Source organism: Octodon degus, unplaced genomic scaffold, assembly GCF_000260255.1.
Source record: "Octodon degus isolate 3935 unplaced genomic scaffold, OctDeg1.0 scaffold00038, whole genome shotgun sequence".
NCBI lineage: Eukaryota > Metazoa > Chordata > Mammalia > Rodentia > Octodontidae > Octodon > Octodon degus.
In genome coordinates this window covers 6,186,911-6,208,459 of record NW_004524614.1, presented here as the reverse complement: position 1 = coordinate 6,208,459, position 21,549 = coordinate 6,186,911, and the positions used below count along the sequence as shown (strand labels likewise).

Here is a 21,549-nt window from a genome sequence, read left to right as displayed (position 1 = left end):
AGTTTCCTCACTGGTCTCTCCACCATTATCTATATCATTATCTCTTCAAATTGTACGATTATGTTAATTCTTTTTAACCTAACAGTCCAGAAGTCTGTAATTCCCTAACACACATACATATATACAATCCTTCCCTAACTTACCCATCTGGCTTTGTTTCCAGTGACATCCAACCCACATACCTATCATCCACCCACAAAACTGATACTCATTTTTAAAGAAGCCACAAACTTCCACGTCTCTATTGTGTTCTTCCTACACAGAGCTCACTCTTTCTCCATAGTCATTCTATGCATTCTTCTAGGCTCAGTTCCTCAGAAAGCCTCCTGCATTTTCCAATCCAGGATAAGCTGCCCCCTCAAATTCTTCTTCCACTAACAACTGCCAAGCTAGTCCTGGGCCCGGGTTTCCTGAATAAGTTCGTGCATTTCCAGGCCTTATTCTTAGAGGCACTGAGCTCTGCTATTATATAAAGAAGACCAGGATGTCCTGCTGCTGTAGAGGTTTTTCCAAAGGATTTCATGTGAATATCCTCTACAGCTATTTAATGCATTAAAACTTGAAACTAGTGGGGCTGGGGAGATGGCTCAGTAGAATAAGCGCTTCCCTGGCAAGCTCAAGGGCCTGAGTTCAATCCCCGGTTCCAAAAAAAAAAAAAAAACCTTGAAACTAGTATTATTATACAAAAAAGATTCAGAATTATTTCACATGTTGATACCAAAACATGCAAAAGTCACAGGGAGAAAATAACGTTGCCACTTCAGAATCCTTATACCAGAAATAATGAGTATATGCTTATACTCTGCTACATTTCTAACAGTATCACATTCAGGTTGTGCTTATTTAAATCATTCCAATCAAATTTGCTCTTCAAAACATGCTAATAAAAGTATGTTAATAATTTCATTGTCTACATTTCAAAGTTTGGTAGGATTTGCTCTGCTTTTTAAAAATCACCAAAAGAAAAGTTTACATAGTATGTCAAATTCAAAAATAAAAAGTATGCAAATATGCAGAATTCATAACAAAATTATGGGTAAGTTGAGGAAAGTTAAGGAAGTCCCATTTACAGGTAAGTCCTAAGTTTTCTTATCTAATAGAAGTTCTCTACTTATAAAGTATTATCATCCATTTGTGAAAAACATCTGACAATTCAATTGCTTTTATCAAGATGGTAGGATAACTCTTTCCTTCCACTGGTTCATACAAAAACATTGTGCTGAAAAGCAGTGATGGGTATATTTATTTCAAGTACATTTATCACAAATTATATCTTCCTACACTGTACAATGTATAGGGTGTCTCATACCAGACTAAAAACTACCTCAAAGTGAATCACAGAATGACACAGAACAACAATCAACAAAACATAATGTATAGTGGTACAAAGACAATCAGTATTTGCCTGACATTGGCAATGTTGTCCACGATGGAAAGAAAGAGTCTGTGTCACTACCGTGGGTACAAGGCATACGCACTTGTCTAGGCTTACTCTTGACTGGCAAGCCTCCCACCACTATACTCTATCTGCTCCAGGGGAAGGGTGAAACGGGCCATCCATTCGTAGCTGAAGGCAGTGCTCTGTCATCGTGCTGTTTAATAACATGAACTGATAACCACACTGGTCTCCCTTCTAGTACTACTTCTAGGAATTACTAGATTTCTGATTTTTAAATGGTATTTACTCATCCTAAGCTTCATCTTTTTAAAAATGTCCTAATCTGTGGGACAGAAAACAACAAAAGAAACTATCTCCGAGGGTCATTTTCTTTCTTTTTTTTGGCGGAACCAGGGATTGAACTCAGGCTCTTGCACTTGCCAGGGAAGTGCTTATTCCACTGAGCCATCTCCCCAGCCACAAAGGTCATTTTCTTATTACACAAAATATAATTTCATACAGTAATGAGCCTGCCAACTTATAATTAATAATCATCTTTATAATTATACCTGGATTGTCAAGAACAATTCTGCTTACAAGCTTATCCTTAAAAGCTGTCACTATTTCTCATTAAGGCATGCCACAGTAATTTCCCTCACAACCTCACAGTAAGTGTATTTCACTGCTCAGGACAATAGCTTACTCAACTTTCACTTTTCTTCCCGAGTTCTGAGAGCAGTAAGGCATTGAGATGCTTGGTCCAATTTTCTGTTTTGTTCATTCTCCTTACTGATTCATTATTCTTTTTCTTACTTTCTTTTCCAGGTATTTTAATTTTTCTAACAGTTAAGCAAACAGACCTAGGAAAAGGACTAAAGACAATATTTTGCACATTCACAGTGGTAAGATAGAAGCGTCAATTACCTGAAAAATTAAGAGACTTTTTTGTGATCCACAACATATTTGGGTACAGCTGACAGTCCTATATCTCCTTGGGTCATAATTAATACAGAAGTAGCTTTCAAGGAAAATCTGCACATTAGTCCAAACATTCCAAATTAGCATAGTTATTTTCCAGTAACCCTTCCAAGTCTCACCTCATATTTGCTATTTGCCCACAAGCCTGGATTGACTACAGTTGGCATCAGCTTCCTTCCACCTGGATAATGAGGTGCTGTCCCCATTGCCTCAGGTAAGTTGGTGTTGTAAAGATAATCAACAGTTTCCATGCTGCCAGAGTCCTAGATCCTTTCTCTGCTCTTAAACCACTCAGTACTCTCAGGAAGATCCAAATTATTGGCCTTTCTTCACGTTTCAGTATTTTCTTCATGTATCTTCTAGGACAGCAGTCTTCAGATTTGCCACCTTCTCATGCCACCTACTTCTTCACAGTTTTCTCTGCTAGATATCTGAGTGGTGGGATGGTCTAGGACGTCTCTACCCTGGGGTGTTTCCTTTATCCAGCTGCACTCCCCTGACTTTCATTGGTATCTGGTGAACCCCAAATTTGAATGTCTAGCATGTTAGTTCAAGTTAGTAATTCTAGTTCTCCTAGAATTACTGCTCATATATGCAGTATATGAAGACCCCATTAGAATTTTCCAAATAGAACTCTTCACACTTCCTGCAAGACATGATTTTTCCTTTTGCCCTGGTTAGTCAATCTATTTTTAAATGGCATTCATCATCCATCTTGTTACCCAAGCTAAAATTACAGAAATTATAACTGGTTTGTCTCTTTCCCTATTACTTATCCTCAGTGTCCAATCTATTGGTTATGCTTCTAAAATATATCCTAACAACTCCAGCAATCTCCATTTTGTCAGGCACCACTATCCATCTTTTACATCATTTTCAAAGCTCCTAACTGGTCTCCCTGCTTCTACTCTTACCTTTTCTATTCTACAATGATTACCAAATTGATAAAATAAAATTTGGTTTTAAAAAGTCGAGTTTAAAATTTCAGGGGTCTTGCATCACATCTAACACTACCTGGGCTTTGAGGCCCAATGTGCTCTGTCCATCCATTACTTCCCTAATTTCTCCTCTACTGTGGACCTCTCACTCTACCTTCACGGCTGTTCTCTGATGATGCTCAGCTCATTTGTACTCAAGGGTTGCTGTGCATGTTCTTTCCTCTGCCTGGAACAGCCTTCATGTAGAGATAGAAAGACGTCATATTTTATAAGACGAAGAAAAAAACACATGCTACAAAAAGAAAACTAGGTGCACATTAAAAGACTTTTCAAGACAGGCAGAAAGGCCAGAGTTTCCTCATCTTTTCCAGATGGGAACACAGGACAGGGTTGACCAGAGTGGAACGACTATAGGCTGTTAAGCTATGTGGGTCTGGAGCTTACTGTGGTGGGCTAGCCATAGGTGAAGGGCAGTAGAAAAGGTCCTGATGCCTGACCAGGGTGAGTGTCAGGGAAGAACAGGAACATTCATGGGAGAGCTCTGAGAATCTGAGATTAGAAAAAAGCCAGAAAAGTAGGTTATAAATGATGAAGAGAAAAACTGCTCGAAAAGAAAGAACAACTAGAAGAGGGAAACAAGAAAAGAAAAAGGAGGAAGGAAGAATATATATATATATATATATATATATATATGCTAAAATAACTAATTTCTATTAGTGTATGAGAGGAACAGTTAGTGCTTAATTGTTTCATCAATTGCACATGGTAATCTGAACAAGTACTTTTGAGGATAACAATGTGCAATATAACTGTTGTTTGAAATTCTGTGTTGTTCTTTCTTATTCTTTATTCTCTTTAAAGTAAGAGATGAAGAGAAAAAAGTGAAGTGAGATTTTCACAGTGGTTAGGAATTGGATCACTTTGTAAGAAGCACATATAGATTGGAATTTCTGATTCTACTTGTGGCTGAAATAAGGTCATTTCAGTGTCTGTATTGATGTCAGCCCATCTGGGGCCCAGAGGCTACTTAAGGGAGAGATTCAACCTCTATACTTCATTTTGAATCATAACGTAAAACTGAGGACGTTTCTACAAAATGTTGTCATGTGAGACTATACAAAAGGAAGGGAGACAAACAGGGAAAGGGAACACTTTTGGGGGTTTCCTAAAAGCCCAGGTCCCTGGTATGTAGAGGAAAGGGGGGATGCAGACGTGGGGGCTGAAGCTCACACACCTTCTCCTGATGAGAATGCTTTCTCTCTGGCTACTGCATGAGGCTCCAGTCTTTACATGGCCACTGTGGGACCACTCAGCCTCTGCTTGTATAAGGCAATCTAAAATTCCCCTCTTATAATTCAATATAACTCATAGATTCCCCCCCCCCATATGATATCATCCTCCGGAAAATCTTGAGTAATACACAGATATTTTGTTTAATACAATTTCTACTAGTCTTTTTTGGGGGTGGGATGGAGGGGAGCTATTAGGGAAAAAATGGCCACATCATCTTAATTCCACAATTTTTTTTATCACTTTTTTATTTTATTATTTATTGATATAGGGTCTCCCTACACAGCTTGGACTCATAGTGATCCTCCTGTCTCAGCCTCCCCAGCTCTGGGATTATAGGCATGTGCCACCACGCCCATGAGCCGCCCTGGCTGGCAGGGCATATTGTACTGAGCTTGAACTCAGAGGTCTTTGGGTTTGCCAGGCAGGCGCTTATGCCACCAAGCTATCTCCCCAGCCCTTAATTCCAGAATCATAAAATCACCTAAAAAAAAAAAAAAAAATCTAGGGATCTTTAGGAGGTAGGACACTAGTCATGGAGACCCTTTTAATGCACCTTCATTTGAGTCTTTGTTAAGCAATTCAGTCACAGGGCTCAGTTTGCATACAGGATGTTTGGTGTACCAGATAACACTGCCCAGCTAACATCCTGGTAGCTTTACAGAAGTGCAGAGCTTCATACTTACTAGAGGTCTCCTGCACACAATGCCCTCAGGGGACTCCTTGGTACAAATGTTCCAGCACCCTCCCTGTTATCTCCTGTGATATAGCTAAATTGAAATAGCTAAATTCTCCAGAAAATCAAGCCAGAAAGGGGGGGGGGATGATGGCCTTGAATATTGGTTATGATATAATACATGAATAAATTTAAATTCATCTTATCTCCTATAGGTAGCTTTCTTTGACCAGAGTTTCAAAGCCTGCCACACACTTTTTTTCATTTTAAATGGTACATTTCAAATAGAAATGCAACGACCAAAGGCAGAATCAACACTCTTCCTTGAAGGGCCAGGTAGTAATACTTTAGGCTCCTGAACAAAATTCTATCTCTGTGAGAAAGACTCAACTATGACAACAGCCAGAAAAAAAAAATAGGCATAGACTTGTACCATAATTTATTTAAAAAGAAAATAGTAGGGTAGCCCATGAGCCATAATTCTGAGGAACAGAAAATACACAAATGTTGGTTCTCCGTCCTACTATTATGAGAAAAAGACATGCCAGGACAGTAAGAGCTAGCACAGCCAATTGACAGACATAGGCTACAGTGAAATATTAAGAACACAAATGAAGACACAGTCTTGAGTTCAAGTTTTGACACTTTGACTTACATGTAGTATGTTATTAATTCTCTAGAGAAACAGAACCAACTGAATTATACACACAACATAAAAGGGTACTTATGAGATTGGCTCATCTGATCAGAGGCTAGATAGTACCACAGAGAAGCACTATAAGCTGGAAAGCCAGAGAAACCAACAGCTGTTTGGTCCAAAAGTTGGAAGCTTTAAAAGAGAAAGAACCAATAATGCGGTCCCTGTCCAAGGGTAAATGTCTAGACGCTCCCCAGAGTTAGTGATGTGAATCTACTTTCAGAGGTTGCAAAAGTGGAGTCTAGTGTCACTCCATGATGGCATCAGAAAAGAAACGCGCCTGCTCAAGAACAGAGCAGCATACAGGGAGCTTCTCCCATCAGGGGCTTTTCACTGTCTCAGCCCCCAGCCAAGTGGACAGTGCTGCCCACGCAGTGACAGGTTTTTTCTGCTCAGTTCTCTGACTCACATCCTACTCACATCTGGAAACACATTCACAGGCACCCCCGGAGGGCGCATGCCCCATTTCCTAGGCATCTTTCAGTTCAGTCCAGTTGATGACCAAGACCAAACACCCTCAAAGGAGTTACAAAATCTTTTTAGTTTTTTAGTAGTATTTTAAATTTGTGAATTATAAATTGGGGATCTCAGGCTAACATTTATGGCTATCTTTCCATATTTGTGATTGAACAGACCATCAATCAGCTGAGTCTTGAAGACTTTCTTACTGAAAGCTTGAATGTTTAAACAACAGAGACACTAGTTTTAATGTTGCCAAATTACATTATTACTTCTGCCATGTGGATGAATACGCAATGGATGATTACTGAACTCTTGAAGAGTTTCTGTTTTCTCTACAGATTTTGAACTCTCTGCTTCAGTGAACCTCACTCCCTGCCGCTGGATGATTTCTGGAAGGGGAAGAATGAAGTGGAAGTGGCTTCTCGGTGATGGTCAATAGGGAGGCACAACGGATGACGGAGGAACACTTCTGCTGCCGCTCTGTGTCATCAGGGCTGGCCAGTTTTCTTTTTTGTTACTCCATTAGTACAATATGCAAATATAGCCCTTCCCTTCTTCCTGAGAGACCTGGAGAGTAAAGTCCTCTTAGCTCTAAACTTAAGTACAGGGCTGGAGATGTAGCTCGTAGGTGCAGTGCCTAGCTGGCTAGAACAAGGCCTTGAGTTTGATTCCTGGTACAAAAAAAAAAAGGGAAGCAGAGCTATCCCAGTACTCAGGGTGTGGAGGAATAAGGATTGTTGCAAGTTTGAGACTAGCCTGGGCTACAAAGTGAGCTAAAGTCCAACCTGAACTGCATAGAGAGACCCTGTCTCAAATATATATTGCCAGAACATGTAGCCGGATGCTTAAGGGACTGCAGTAAAGCTGGCCAAGCAAGAGGGCAGCTTGCCACCTAGGATCCGCTACAGGCTCCTGGGCCCAAGGGCTGAGCAGAGCTGAGCTTACTGCTTCTGAAGCTTCCTCCCACAACCAGTCTCTGGAGTAAGAAGCTCTTGTCTGGTTGGGTTAGATGATGCACACCTGTACCCCAAGCACTCTGGGAAGCTGAAGCTGGAGGATCACAAGTTAAAGCTCAGCCTTATCAACTTAGTGACTTAGTGAGCCCTGTCCCAAAATAATTTTTTAAAGGGCTGGGGATACAGCTTAGTGTGAACTGACTTAAACTCCAATGTTGAAAAACAAAGAAAGAACACACAGAGGAGGAGGAAAAAGAGAAGAAGGAAGACGAGCAGCTGCTGCCTCTGCTGCTCTTGTCTGTTCCAGAGCCTCTGCCAATCCTCCCAACAGTGCTAAGTAGGGTTTGATGTCTTCTACATCTCGTGGAAGCAATACACATCAACTTTCCTGGGTCTCTTTCTCTAAATTAAGACATCCAGAATGGCAGGGTGCAGGGGGACTCTCATGCGTACTTCTAAGGACTGAAGTGAACTGTGAAAAAGTAACATACGATCGACTATGTGAATACAGACAGGCCAACCTTAGAAGGACTCCATCTGCCGCCTGTGCTGGCGATGATATTTTTATGCAAGTGGTATATTCTTGAAACCTTGAGTATTATAAGACAAGTCACAACTAAGTTTAAATTTAGTGATTTGAAGTTTTCCCACATTCATGTATAAAAAAGTTTTGCATCTGTTACATCATACTATTTCAAAAGCACAAAATTCAGGTTCACATCCAGTTTACAGCTTAACAATAAAGGTGCAGTGGTGTTGGACAGCACTGGTGGCCCCGCAAAGGGAGCGACACGGCTTTAAATGCTTGTTACCTGTTGAGGACTAGCTTTTTAACATCGCCATGCAGGTCCTGACCTCCAAAGTCTAGCCTCAGACAGCCAGTGCTTCACCCTACAGCAGTGGTGCTGAGCCTTTTAGGGACAAATTACAACTCAAATCCCACTTATTAATCATAGAGTGTCAACTGCAATTAAACCTGAAAACTAAGGTTTTAGTTTAGAAAGAACAACTTACAGATAACATCTTTTGCCTTAAAAGTAAAACAACACATGTGGCATAGGCTCACCACCACCATCCCATAGGATGGCCAGATGCACCAGCCTTCCCACGGCTGGACCTGGCTCCTCTCTGTACTTCCACATGCCCTGCCTCTTGTCATGGCCTTCATCCTTCCAGTGGTGCCAGCTGAACACTCTGTCCTCTTCCATGACTCTTTTTTCTCTTGCAGCCCACGTCCAGGGAGAGATAAGCTACTTCTTGCACTGCCTTCCCAGAGTTCCCACCACTGGTGGTCCAAAGCCCTGCGCTCTCACCTGGGTCCCCGCACTGCTCCTGACCATTCTCCTTGCCTTAGCCTCTGTGTCCTCATAATCTCTTCTCAATAAGGCCATCCTATGGGACGGTGATGGTGAGCCTATGCCACATGTGTTGTTTTACTTCTAAGGCAAAAGATGTTATCTGTAAGCCAGAGAGAACCCACTTAACTGAAAGTCAGGACATGCCGCCATAGCTCCAAACCCTCCAAGGCTTGGTTTCTCACTCTGCATAAGAGCTAAATCCATACGTTGGCAGCAGGGGCCCATGCAACCCCACTTGCCAAGCTAATCTCCTCTCGATTCTCATATGCTGCCATTCTCTTTCACTCACTCTGCTCCACTTCCTTGTCCTTTATGCCACCTCAGGGCCTTTGTACAGGCTTCTCCCTTTGCCTGGAATGCAACAGACTGGACACCCCAGGGGACTCCCCCTACTTCCTGTCTGGATTGTTTTAAAGGGCATCTTCTCAGGAAAACAGTGGTAACAGTTCCTCTGTCCCTGAATCACCACAACTGAATGACTAAGCTATATAATTGACCTGTATTAGCACCAACAGCAGAAAAATCCATCAAAAGTGTGGATATCATGGGAACCATCAAAAGTAATGTGCTTATTAAAAATGCAACCATTAAGACTATCAACAGTTACACAAGTAAATGACAACTTACAGAGTAACATAATGGCAAACAGATGAAAAATGTTTGTCTACAGCAATAATGAAAGAAAAGCAATAACAGTAATGTTAATGCTCAACAGAGGTAAAGGAATGGCCAGAAAATAGCACCCTCCAGAAACACTAGTACAAAAACAATCAGTGGAAGTCCCCTAGAAAATTAGTTGGCCTGAAAGATATTATGTCTGCATCCATTAATTAACTTCAAATAATTTATCCTGAAAGTATAAAGACAATTATATACAAAAATTCAAACTGCCACATTATCCAAAATAATGTAAAACAAGCAGACCCCTACCTGCAGTACATGGAAAGTGGGTAAATAAATTCTGATACTGCTCCCTAGGGCCACTCTTTCTTCCTGTTTTCTCTAAGAGGCTGTCCCAGAAGCAACTCTGTGGACCCTGTAAGACTCTTGTCAACTCTTCAAGTATTTATGACTATTGTGGTGGATTTCTAACAGGTGATCAACCTACTACAGCCAACTGCATTAAAGTAGTGTTGTGCTGGGTATGGGAGGTCCACCTGAGGGTTGTTGCCAGCAGCATAAAGGCAGAACGGAAGCTGCCAGAATGGTTAGGGATGCTGCTTGGAGAAGCTGTTGGAGCTGTTGGAAGCTACTACTTGTCTTGGACTGTTCCGGTGAAGGAGCTTAGCATACTGGCTTTCCCAAGGAACTTGGGAGAAGCTTGGGTCCTCATCTTAAGCATCAATTCCTGCCTCCAGATTGAAGATGGTGCACTGTTCAGCCTCATGAAGCTTATCGCATTGGCTTTCCTAATGGAAACCTGGCTTTCCTCATCGCTGGAGGAGGACCTCACTTGCTGAAGAGAGCTGTCATAACTTTGGGGGAGCTCTGGTGCTTACCTTGTGCATTGCTTTCTAGCTCCAGTTCAGATCCCTCAGCCTGCGAGCACGGAATCTCACATGCCAAACATGACCCATGCCTATCACCATACACTAAACTAATTCCATCTCACCCCAGAAAGAATGGCTATTATCATCATCATAATCAAAAAAAGATACATCCTTTGTCTGAGGCATAGTTGACTAAAATTTTTCCCAATTCATGGGTTTTCTTTTTACTTTATTGATTTCTTCTGATGTGCAGAAACTTTAAAAAAAAGGTTTTTTAAAAAAGAACCCCCAAGAAAGGCCCCCAAAATTCAAAGACTCAATCCAAAAATGGGCATCTGAGATGAATACACAATTCTCAGATGAAGTACAAATGGGAAATAAATCTATGACAAAATGTTCAACATCATTGGTCATTCAAGAGATGCAAATTAGAAAAAAAATCTTTTGAATGCTATTAAACACTATAGAGTGTTTTAGAGAGGAAGACGCTCTATGAAGTCAGGTAGTGGTAACAAAAGCCAGCATTGTAAAGGTGACATATAAAGAATGTTGGGCTGGGCAAATAGCTCAGTGGTCTAAGTGCCAGCCCAGTAAGCAGAAGGACCCAAGTTCTATATTCAGTACCCAATGCTATGCTTTCCCAGGAACCACAGGCATGCCATGCTTTCCCTGGAACCATAGAACCATGCGTGATGGCACACGCCTATAATCCCAGAGCTGGGGAGGCTGAGCCAGGAGGATCACTACAAGTCTGAGCTGCACAGTGAGACCCTGTACCAAATAAATAAATGATTTTTAAAAATTCTTTTTAAAAAGAAAAATGATGATGCAAGCAAATAAGTTTTCACGAATATTTGTATCTACAAGACAGAATAGCAAAAGGCTCCTTTTAAGAGATAACAGGTATTCATATTTTAGACAGTTATAACATTTTACATAAGAATTATTTTAACCTACAGCAGGGAAATGCAGCAATTATTGGACTGCTTACCTGAGGGATCTGCAGTGTAGAGACTGGCAGTTGCGGTGATGGGTCCTGGTGGGTGGATGGCGCTCGCTGAAGACCTCTGACTTGCGATCAGAATTCTGCTCTTTGTAGAGGGCAGTCGGGATACTGCACCCAATCCCAGCTGGGGCTTCAGGAGCATGGCTGATCGATAGAAAGTTGGGGGGACTTCGTAATGTGTATAAGGAGGAGAACAGAATTCTTCTTTTCCAGTGTGATCCGCTACCTACAATAAATGACCAAAAGCTCAATCAGGAACTTCAGAGCACAACATGAGACTACACAGGGTGAGGAGATCCAAGTTCAAACAACACCCACTCTGTTTCTACAGAGCTGCTTGACTGCAGATCTTCTCCTATCTCTGGGCCCAGTGTCCTCAACCCTAAGTTGACAACACAACTGGAAGTTCTCTTAGGTCAAATTCAGTTCTAACAAGCTATATTAATCTATATTCCCACTGGAGAACAAAGAACTCACTCTACAAGATTTTTCTATGCTCATTGCCACAAAATAATTGGAATTTGAGCCAGTAGTAGTTTTCAAATACGTAATGTCAATGAAGCAAAGGAATAATATAGCAAACATTAATAAAATTCTGAAAATGTTATTATATTTATGGTGAAAAGGAACCATTTAGTGGATGAACTTTACCAATATATACTGCCTTTACCAACATAGGCAATGTGTTGTAGAAAATACAATACATTCTGCTCGATGGGAGAGATGGCTATTTAGAAAAATTAGAGAACTTTTGGGGCCCATACTATGCATATACATCATTAAAAATGGAACGCCATCATCCACCTATCTTTGCTAGTAAGTTGATGCTCTGGGGAACATCTGGGTAAGTTCCACTGGAATAAAGTTCTAGGGAAGAGTCTTATGGCCTGGTGAATTTACATCTAGAACAGTGACTGCACATAGCTAAAGTCAATGGCTGTTTGTGAAGCAAAGGAGTCCAGACTCCATTTTTTTCTCAACTTAATAATGTGACAATACTGCTACTTTCTCCTGTGCTGAAGCGCTGAGACTAAAATACAACTTATAAGTATCATTTATACACCATACTGCGTTCTCACTATGTTTGTGCACAGCACTGGTGCTTGTTTGGTCTCCTCCCCCTCCCCCACCCCAGTGTCTGGGATTGAGCCCCGGGGGCCCTGTGCATGCTGGGCAAGTGCTCAACCACCAAGCTGCACCCCTAGCTCTTGTTGCTTGTATTAAACATGAAAAAGGACTCAGAACTACATAATCCATTGCCTTTAAGTCATAATGAATAAAAACACTGCTAGGGACAATGTATGAAAAGATATATCTGTTAACTAATTCTGCTGTACATCACAATACCTTTTGTGTCAAACTTCTATTTAGAGCCACAAACATTCAACAATATTCTTTAATAGGGGCTACATAAGCTTTGATCCAAGCTGTTGAAGAGATAATTCTTTAATTTGATACTCTTTTAGTGTAGAAATAGATAACACGAAGTTCGTCTTAAAACTGACATTGTTGAAACAAAAGATTAGGCATTCAAAGTTTTATTATAATCATGTTGTAAAATATTCATGACTGTTACAGTAGATACTGTATTCAGGCTACAGCAAATTACATTCTTGTCAAAGAACATTCCACAGCTGCTCTCTGATAAAATTGTCACCATTCTCTTCCCTCTGTCTCTGGCCCTGGTTTTACTCTTTTAGTAAGATATCTTCTACTTTTATTTTAATGTCTAATATTTGGTGCTACAGTTCACTAATTTGAGCAAACAGTCTCATGAGGAAATTAATATCTTTTCCAACCTACCCAGTAAGGTTTTCAAGATTGCAATATGTTGATCTCAGTAATTAATCATGACTCTTGGAAATAAATGGTTATCAGAGGTCAAAACCTACTCTCAACAATGATTTATTTTTTTATTTTATTTGAGAGAGAGAGAGAGAGAGAGAGAGAGAGAGAGAGAGAGAGAGAGTGGTGTGTGTGTGTGTGGCCAGCTCAGCCCACCAGGGGGCGGGGCTGGCTGGCATGTGGTGCTGGGGGATTGAACCGCGGTCCCTGTGCTTTGCCAAGCTTGTTCTAAGTAGGTGCCTTAGACCACTGAGCCATCTCTCCAGCCCCTCAACAATGATTTAAATAACTTCCGTACCTGTCATTTTATTGGGTATCGTTTCTTATAAGAGCATAAATTCTTTAAAAAAGGTGAAAAGTATATCTTTGAAGCCAAGTTTACGCATTTTAATTAAACAAGGGAATCTACAGAAGGCTGCAAGTTCTTTTATTTCACCTCTACTACAGGATATGCCAGACAACTGCACAGTCAGAGATCAGCCCTAAGTACTGCTGCTTCTCCTACTTTCCCAATGGAGCATTTTTAGAGAAATTACTTTGAAATCAAAAATGAATCCTACAGCTTCAAACAAACTTCTAAAATCAAAGGACACAAGCAAGCAAACTCTTCTTTCACTGCCCTCTTCTGCTATAACCTGGCTCATTTTCAATGGGGCTGTGTGCTTGAGGCACAAAGCAAACCTGGGGCTTCATTGGGAAGCCACGGACAGCTTCAAGGAGAAGAGGGCCCATGAGGCTCAATTTTCTGTAACACAATGGGTCAGACATGGAACCCAGATAGTTCTCAAACATTAGTCATTGTGGATCATATCTAGATGTCCACCAAAACCTCATGTGGTCACAGAGATTTTTCTGGAGGTGGCTGGACCTGAATGTGTAGTGCTGGGACTACGAGTGGGTGAAGGCTGGGTCAGTCCACTAACTGGACTGGCACCACCCTAACCCCAGCAGTCTGATAAGATGAAAGGGGCAGAAAGGGGCTTGTCTTCCCCACTTCTTACTTTACTACTTTCTGCCTGCCATGAACTGTTGCCCCTCTACCATGTGCTGCCTTACCTTGGAGCCAGCCAATTATGGACTGAAAACCCTACAGACTGTGAGCCAAATAAACCTTCCGCTCCTTCACTTGGGGCATTGGGTATTTTGTTTTGGCAATGAGAAAAACAAGACATTATTCTAGAAACAAACATTACTGCTGTGAAAGTGTTCCTTAGGTGGGGTTAACATTTAAGTCAACAGACCCTGAATAAAGCAGATTATCCCTTATGACCTAAGATATACTTTAATCAATTGAAGACCTTAATGAAAAATAGGCTGACTTTCCCCTGAAGGGTGATTCAGACTCAAACTGCAGTACACAATCTTTTCTAAGAATTTGGGCTGCCAGCCTGCCCTGTAGATTTGGGACTTGCCAGCTTCCACAATCACGTGAGCCATTTTTCAAAAACACATTCATTTCTTGGTATCTGAGACATTGGTTCCAGGATCTACAATGGATACCAAATTGCACAGTATGGGTGTTCAAATCTCTTATCTACATTGGTATGTCACTTGCATAAAACCTACATACATTCTCCCACATACTTTAAATTATCCTTAGATTACTGTTAATATCTAATACAATGTAGATACTATGTACATAATTGCTGAACTATATTGTCTAGGGAATAAAGAGAAGAAAAAGTCTGTATATGCCCTCAGAGATGAGTAGAGGCAGAAGCAGTCAGGGACAAGCCCTGATCTCACATCTGCATACTGTGAAATACTCCCTATCTGTTTGCTCTTGATTCCTTCTATTTCCTTTCATCAAAAATGAAAAGCACTCCTAAGGCACAGAGAGAGAGAGGGACCCTGAGATCTCTGGAGGGCCTTAAGAAGAGACCAGTGCATGCATTTCATCACCTTGGCCTGACTAGACTCCAGATGGTCTCAAAAACCACTTCTGGAAACTCTTGGTGTCTGTGCTGATCTTCCCAAGGGAAGAGCGCCTTCCCTCAGATAAGCCTTCCTCTTGATTTCTGTTTCTATCTGCACTATCCAAGAGAGACCTGTCAGTAACACCAGAAAAGTCCAAAACTAGTTTGAGATTTTAAGAATTTTTCCTACTGCATTAAAAAATGCATGGCTTCTGTAATAGAAAAGTATTTCTGATATAACTGGTCAGAAACATGTTCACCTACATAGTGACCCCATGGAGCCTGAGCATACTGGAAGGGAGGGGAGCTTTCAGATCTCCCTGCACTGAGCCTGCACACAGGAGGGGCCCAGTTAGGTTATACCATACTTAACTACAGGAGCAACTGGCCAAGGGACCCCCACTCCTTTGTGTGTGTGTGTGTGTGTGTGTGTGTGTGTGTGTGCTCGCGCACGTGTGTGGGCGCACGCGCGCGCAGGGTCTCACTATGCAGCTCGGACTCATAGTGATCCTATTTTCCACCCTCCTACGGCTGGGATTGCAGGCATTCACCACCATACCTGAACTGCATCACTGGCTCAGCACGCCCAGGGGCAGGGCCGGCATGGCACGCGGTGCCAGGGATCAAACCCTGGGCCCTGCGCTCACCTAAGCAAGTGCTTAGTCTGCTGAGCTATCTTGCCGGCCCTCTCACTCCTATTTTTGATTAAAGGGTAACACTATTAAAATTCACACAGTACCCTAAGCTGTGTTGTTTTGAAATTTTATATCATTGTTTTTTTCCTTTCCTTGAAAATAAAAATAAGTAAAAATAAATAAACAAGTCAATGCATTCATCCAAGCTAGAGCCCAGCTTTGAGCTTATTCTACCTTTTAGTCTTCTATATTTTTTGAATCTAGTGATACAAGTTAGTTGCCTAATTTAGCTATCATGTTTTTGTTTTCAGTGCTAGGAATGAAATTTAGGGCCTCACAAATTTTAGTCAAACATCTACCCCTGAGCTACACCACCAGCCCTGAACAGCACATCTCGGTAGCAGTTACCATTCTAAACTCTGGGAACATAGTACGGAAGAACCTTGAAAAATTCCACCCACCTGTGAAATTTACATTCCAGTGAGCACAGGAAGCAGCAACAAAATATATGTCAGTTGAAGTTAAGATCTAGGAAAAAAATAAACTAGACAAAATGGACTCCTGGGAACATGGACAAACTGTTCAAAGAGATGACCTCTGGACACAGAATAAAAGAAAGTAAGGGAGAGGACATTGAGAGAACTGGGAAATGAGCATTCTGAACAGGAGGACAAAGGTCCTGCAGCAGCTCAGTGACAAAGGAAGAATGAGCAGGGACCAGGGCAGATAGGCAATGGAGTTATGCTGAGCTCATATAAGAGGCTGAGCCATTACATAAGTCCCACATCATGTCCCTGAGGCCAACAGGTAAAAGTTGACCTGATGTACCTTCACTAAAAGCAACTGTCTCGGACCACAAAGAGAGAGATTCCTACAGGAGATAAATCTTACAGCACAGTATCGCTGAACAGCTCTGGCCTGAGTGAGAATCTCTATGCTGTCCCTGTTTTGTGGCACAATGTGGGTAACTTCAACCTGTCCAAGTCTGTTTCTTTCTGTGTGCAGTGACAAAAGGTACAGTATCATCTTTCAGAAAATTACTCTATGGATTAGTGAAGAATGAGGATTGTGTACTATACATTATGTGCACTCAATACACAGTGAGCACTCAACTAAGTGTTAGTAGCAATTATGTTTACTAAAACCAAGCAGCAGTATGAGATATGCATTGCTCTAGACAACTCTGCGGCAGGTCAAAACCACCTACTTCTATATAAATGTATCCATTAACAGCTGCAATTTGCTTAGAACCACCACTCACTTTATAGATGTATCACAGTGCTGTGACTTACCTCCTGTAAAAACTTCTCACTCATTTGACTGAAATGATGTCCTGGGGGCTTGATCCCAGATACCATCAATCCAGAACTGAAAACCCTGGGCTTCTGTAAATCAGGTTTGAATTTCTCATAGAGGTTGGCAGACGATTTAAGGTCACTACTTGCCACCCTGTCTTCCTGGGGTGGGGCCATGCTACACGGGGGCGGGGCATAAGGAAGCCCCACAGAAACCAGTGAAGTGTCCACAGGGCCCAGGGCCTGTGGGTTCCTCCGGATGTAAGTGATGATCTTAGGCCTCACGTGCTTGGGCTTGGGCATAATGATAGGTTTTGTTTCTGTTCTGTCTTCCATTTTCTCAACCTGTTTCTCCATTCCTTCCTGCAAGGAAGTTGTGCCCTTGGAATGTGTGACAACAGGCTTAGGGATCCCACTGGGGCAGGTGTTCTTGTCAGGCACTTTCGGGGATGTGTTCAACAGCTGCACACTCTCAGTGGAGGATGGGATCACTGAGGGTGACCCTGTATCCACACTCAACATACCAGGGGCCTGGAAAATGCTACTGGGCGGTGTGGGCTGGTGGGTCATATTCACAGTTGTCTCTGGGTGAAGGGTAACTGGGGTATTGAGAAATGAATCTTCTCTAGATGGAGTAATATCAGTCTTGGATTCCTTTTCTAGAAGGTTCCTAGGTTCAGTCCCAAGTGTTGCTGTATCTTTGCTTTCCCCTACTTCTGTGCTTCTGCTTTGAAGATACAGGGACTCAAGAACCTCAGTTTTGCTCTCTCCCACAGAATGGTCTGATACAAACTCCACAGCACCATCCCTGTTCCCAGCGTCCAGCCTCCTTTTCTCCTCACTGACATCAGAGGACTTGCAATCAGGCAGGCCATTAGGAACACTGGCTACATGGCCATCACCTGGAGAAAAGTTGCTGGATGTCATTTCACCAAATTTACTTCCCGTGCTTAGTGACATTTTGCTAGTGAACTGATTACCAGCCACTCCCAAGGAAGCAGGGACAGATCTGAGTGTGGTTTGGAGAGACTCCTCCACACCTGTCTTGACTTCTGTCTCCTCGCTGCTGCATCTGCCCACCCCAAGATGATGGCAGATGCTGTCTGATGGACTGCTGTTGGCACTGGTGGCTTCTTGGTGTGCTTCCCCACATGTCTCCTTTCTCTCTGGAGGAGCCACAGTCTCTTCCTTCTGATATCCCAGGTCACCGGCCTGAGTTGGCTGTAGCTCCTCCCCAGCCCTGAGTTGAACATACTTCCGTTCCAGCTTCAGTTCTCCCTTTCCCTGACCTAACTGTGCTTCAGGATAACTCAGGATTTCCTTAGACAACAAAGTTGAATTCAAAGCAGGTTCAGAATGGGTGGAACGTGATTTGTGCTCATTGCAAACATTTAGTTCATGTGCCCCCTCCATCCAGGCCTCCGAGGGGATGGTATCCCCGGCTTCTGAGGTAGATGGTTCAGGAGGATGCATACTCTTTCTCTCTGAGGTACTGTAAGCTGGAAGAAAAGCTGTCTCTGGAGAGTGGGCAGCCAGTGTTCTCTGCTGCTCCTCCCCACACCTGGGCACATGACCCCACGGCTCAGGGGTACTGGGCCTCGCAAGCTTCGGAGGCTGTGAAGTCAAGCTCCCAGCCACAACTGCAGAGCTGCTTGCTCTTTCCAAAGAATGCCTTCTCAACTCTTCGTTGTCAAGGGTCTTGGCCAATTTGTCCTTTGGAACATGCCAGGGCACTTCTACATCCTTTTTAGCCAAAACATCTGAACTGGCCTCACCCCTCATGTTCCTCCAACTTGTCAGGCTTGGCCCCTGGGCACTCTGAGGCATCAGTGAGATCCCTGTGCCTCTCTCCATGGCACCATCTTCATGGAATCCTCTTGGAAAAGCAGGAGAAAGTTTAAGATCTTTCAGATTTGTGGAGCCAGCCAGAGACCCTCTCCTAAGGCCTTGAAGTTGATGAGGCTCCTTCTGGAAGTGAAGATGGTGCTCCAGCCCGCTTGAATTTGCATTTCCAATTTTCTCAGCCAGATCACAAGTCTTGGATTCATCCTGAGGGGAGCTGACCTCCACCATGATTTGATTGGCATTTGTATCTCCCAGACTTAGAAGACTCTCATTATTATTTTTTGCTCCATTTCTGTTGTCCTGCAACTGATTGAAACATGATTTCTTTGGAGCCACAGGGATGCTCATTGTCAGCTCTTCAGTGGGGGCTGCTGGCCATTCAGTCTTACTTAATGGAAAGGGGTCTCCTTCAAGCTGCAATACAAATTACAGGAAATTCTCAAGCTGCTTGTCCTCTTCTAACAGTGTGACACCACAACACAGCAGTAATCCTTGTCACAAACATTGTCTTGATACACAGCAGAAGGATTTATCTGTTAGGTTCCTGCTGAATGGGAGCCAATTAATCCATGAGACCTAGAGAAAAACAGGAATACATTCATGTTAGATTGACAAACAGATGCTCGGGAGAAGAAAGGCATTGTAAACATACAGACCATTCCTTACTTTCACACTATTTCATTCACTCAGTAACTTTCAAAAACCTTTCGTGTAGAGGCTTCTGGTGGCCAAATATGGAAAAAGTGAAACATGAAAATGATGAATGTTAGAAATGAATTGTAAATGTGTGTTACTGTCACTTAAAATTTTAGAAGTCCACAAGTCCATGATGTCCCTGATTTTTCAAAGTGGAGAAGACTCATCTTCAGAAAAAATACCCATTAATGTAGAGAAATTACAAAACTTAAAAGAATCACTATCATGGCATCACCAGAATAATTATTATCTTCGGCAAGGGACACCAATAGATGATAGAAATATGGCATGAAAAATCATTGTGAATAAGATAGTCACAGAATCTGAAAGTGTCACTCCCTCAAATTACTGTATTTTCAACAAAAAGAAAATATTATTTTTACAATGCAGAAATCTAGTAGACAGTATCTCAACCAAAGCATTGAAGTTAACTTGATGGAAAAGGATGTGTTGTGCCTCTGTTGCCAGGCAGTTCATTCCCTACGGCTCCTGCCACTCCACAGTGTTCTTGCCATCAATGGTCAGCCTTAATTTAATTATGAGGGTTAGGGAAGAGGGCCCAGTGGAATAAGCGCTTCCCTCGTAAGGGCAAGGGCCTGAGTTCAATCCCCAGTTCCAACAAAAAAACAAAAAAACTGACTTTAATCATGAGATACAAAGACTCAATGGCCAGAAGGCCCCCTGAAGAGCTGACAATGAGCATCCCCATGGCTCATGACAAATTTAAATTGAGGGATGTTCTATAAAATAACTCATATAATTTGTTCTCCAAATGCCAATGGATTCTGGATTTGGGTACCTAGACACACTTGTAAAATTTAACTGCAAAATCATAACTGTATGATTTGCTATGGCTTCTCCCCTCTGAAATTCATGCTGCAATTTAATCCCCACTCTTAAGAATTAAGAGGGTGGAAATGTAAGCCCCACTGGGTAATGACTCAGACTAGATAAGGCCAGTGTGGTGGGGCCCCATGATGGCATCCTGGTGGCTTTCTAGGGAAAGGGAGGAGAGTGACCAAGATATACAATGCACACACCCTGTCCCCCGCTATGTAATTCCTCAAGCCACCTTAGGACTCTACCAGCAGGAAAACATAACTAGATGCCACCCTCGGCCATGGGTCAGGCCTGTGGCCCAAAATAATCTTCCTTTCTTTATAAGTTACCTACTCTGTGCTATTGCATGTCATCTACAAAATGGGCCAATACACAGCTTACATTTTAATATTTAATTTAAGCAAACTGCTATTTGTTACAGCTTTCAGGGACTTTTTTTTTTTTTTTTTTTTTTTTTGTGGAACTGGGAATTGAACTCAGGCCCTTGCGCCTGCTAGGCAAGTGCTTATTCTACTGAGCCATCTCCCTGGCCCCTCAGGGACAAATCTCAACATTCCCTTGTTTTTCTTTCTTTTTCCTTTCACTGCCATAGAGAAGAAAAAAAGGATAGAGAGAGTGATTTTCCTGAAGCCAAACAGCTAAGAGGCAGAGAAAGCACAGAGACAGAGGCAGATATAAAAAAGAACCGTGCCCAATGAATGCAATCCTGCATGTCGCTGGGGAAAGTAAAAAGAAAAGTCACCATTTTAAGAGTGGGAACAGAACACCTAAAGTGTCCACCAAGAGATAAGCAGATAAAGAAAATGCAGTATTTATACACAGCCAAGTACTACTCTTCCATGAAGAAGGATAATCTTGGGTTACTGGGAGGAAGTTGGATGAACCTTGCGACCACACTGTTAAATAAATCAGGCACATAAACTCAAATATGACATAGTTTCTCTTATATGATAAATTCAAAATATAAATACAGAGCAAAATAAAAGATAATACAACATAAGGAGGCAGGTTTTTCTCAAATGGGAAGGGATCAAGAGATGGAGGGATGGCTGAGGGAAGGGGCTGAAAAAGAACTGAGATGTGGTATGTGCATGTACTATTCCCCCACAAGAGTGCAGACAGTGTATGCTGTAAACACGAACTAATGAAAAAGAAAAAAAAAAAAAAAAAAGGAACAGAAAAGTAGAAGCAGTAAGCCAACTGGAGAAGCAGCTCACACCAAGACAAGAAAAGCCGCTTTTTTATTAG

General features: G+C 42.1%; 1 protein-coding gene across 1 annotated transcript in view; it reads right to left on the bottom strand.

Annotated features, from left to right (window-relative positions):
• The window catches only part of LOC111816723 (microtubule-associated tumor suppressor candidate 2-like), a 241,256-nt gene that overhangs the window by 27,975 nt on the left and 191,732 nt on the right, over positions 1–21,549 (bottom strand). The window contains exons 3-4 of the mRNA XM_023715055.1: positions 16,918–19,341; positions 11,215–11,455 (exon numbers count right to left, since the gene is read on the bottom strand). Of these exons, the coding sequence (XP_023570823.1) occupies positions 11,215–11,455; positions 16,918–19,113 (2,437 nt within the window). The 5' untranslated portion in view covers positions 19,114–19,341. The remainder of the gene's footprint in view (positions 1–11,214; positions 11,456–16,917; positions 19,342–21,549) is intronic.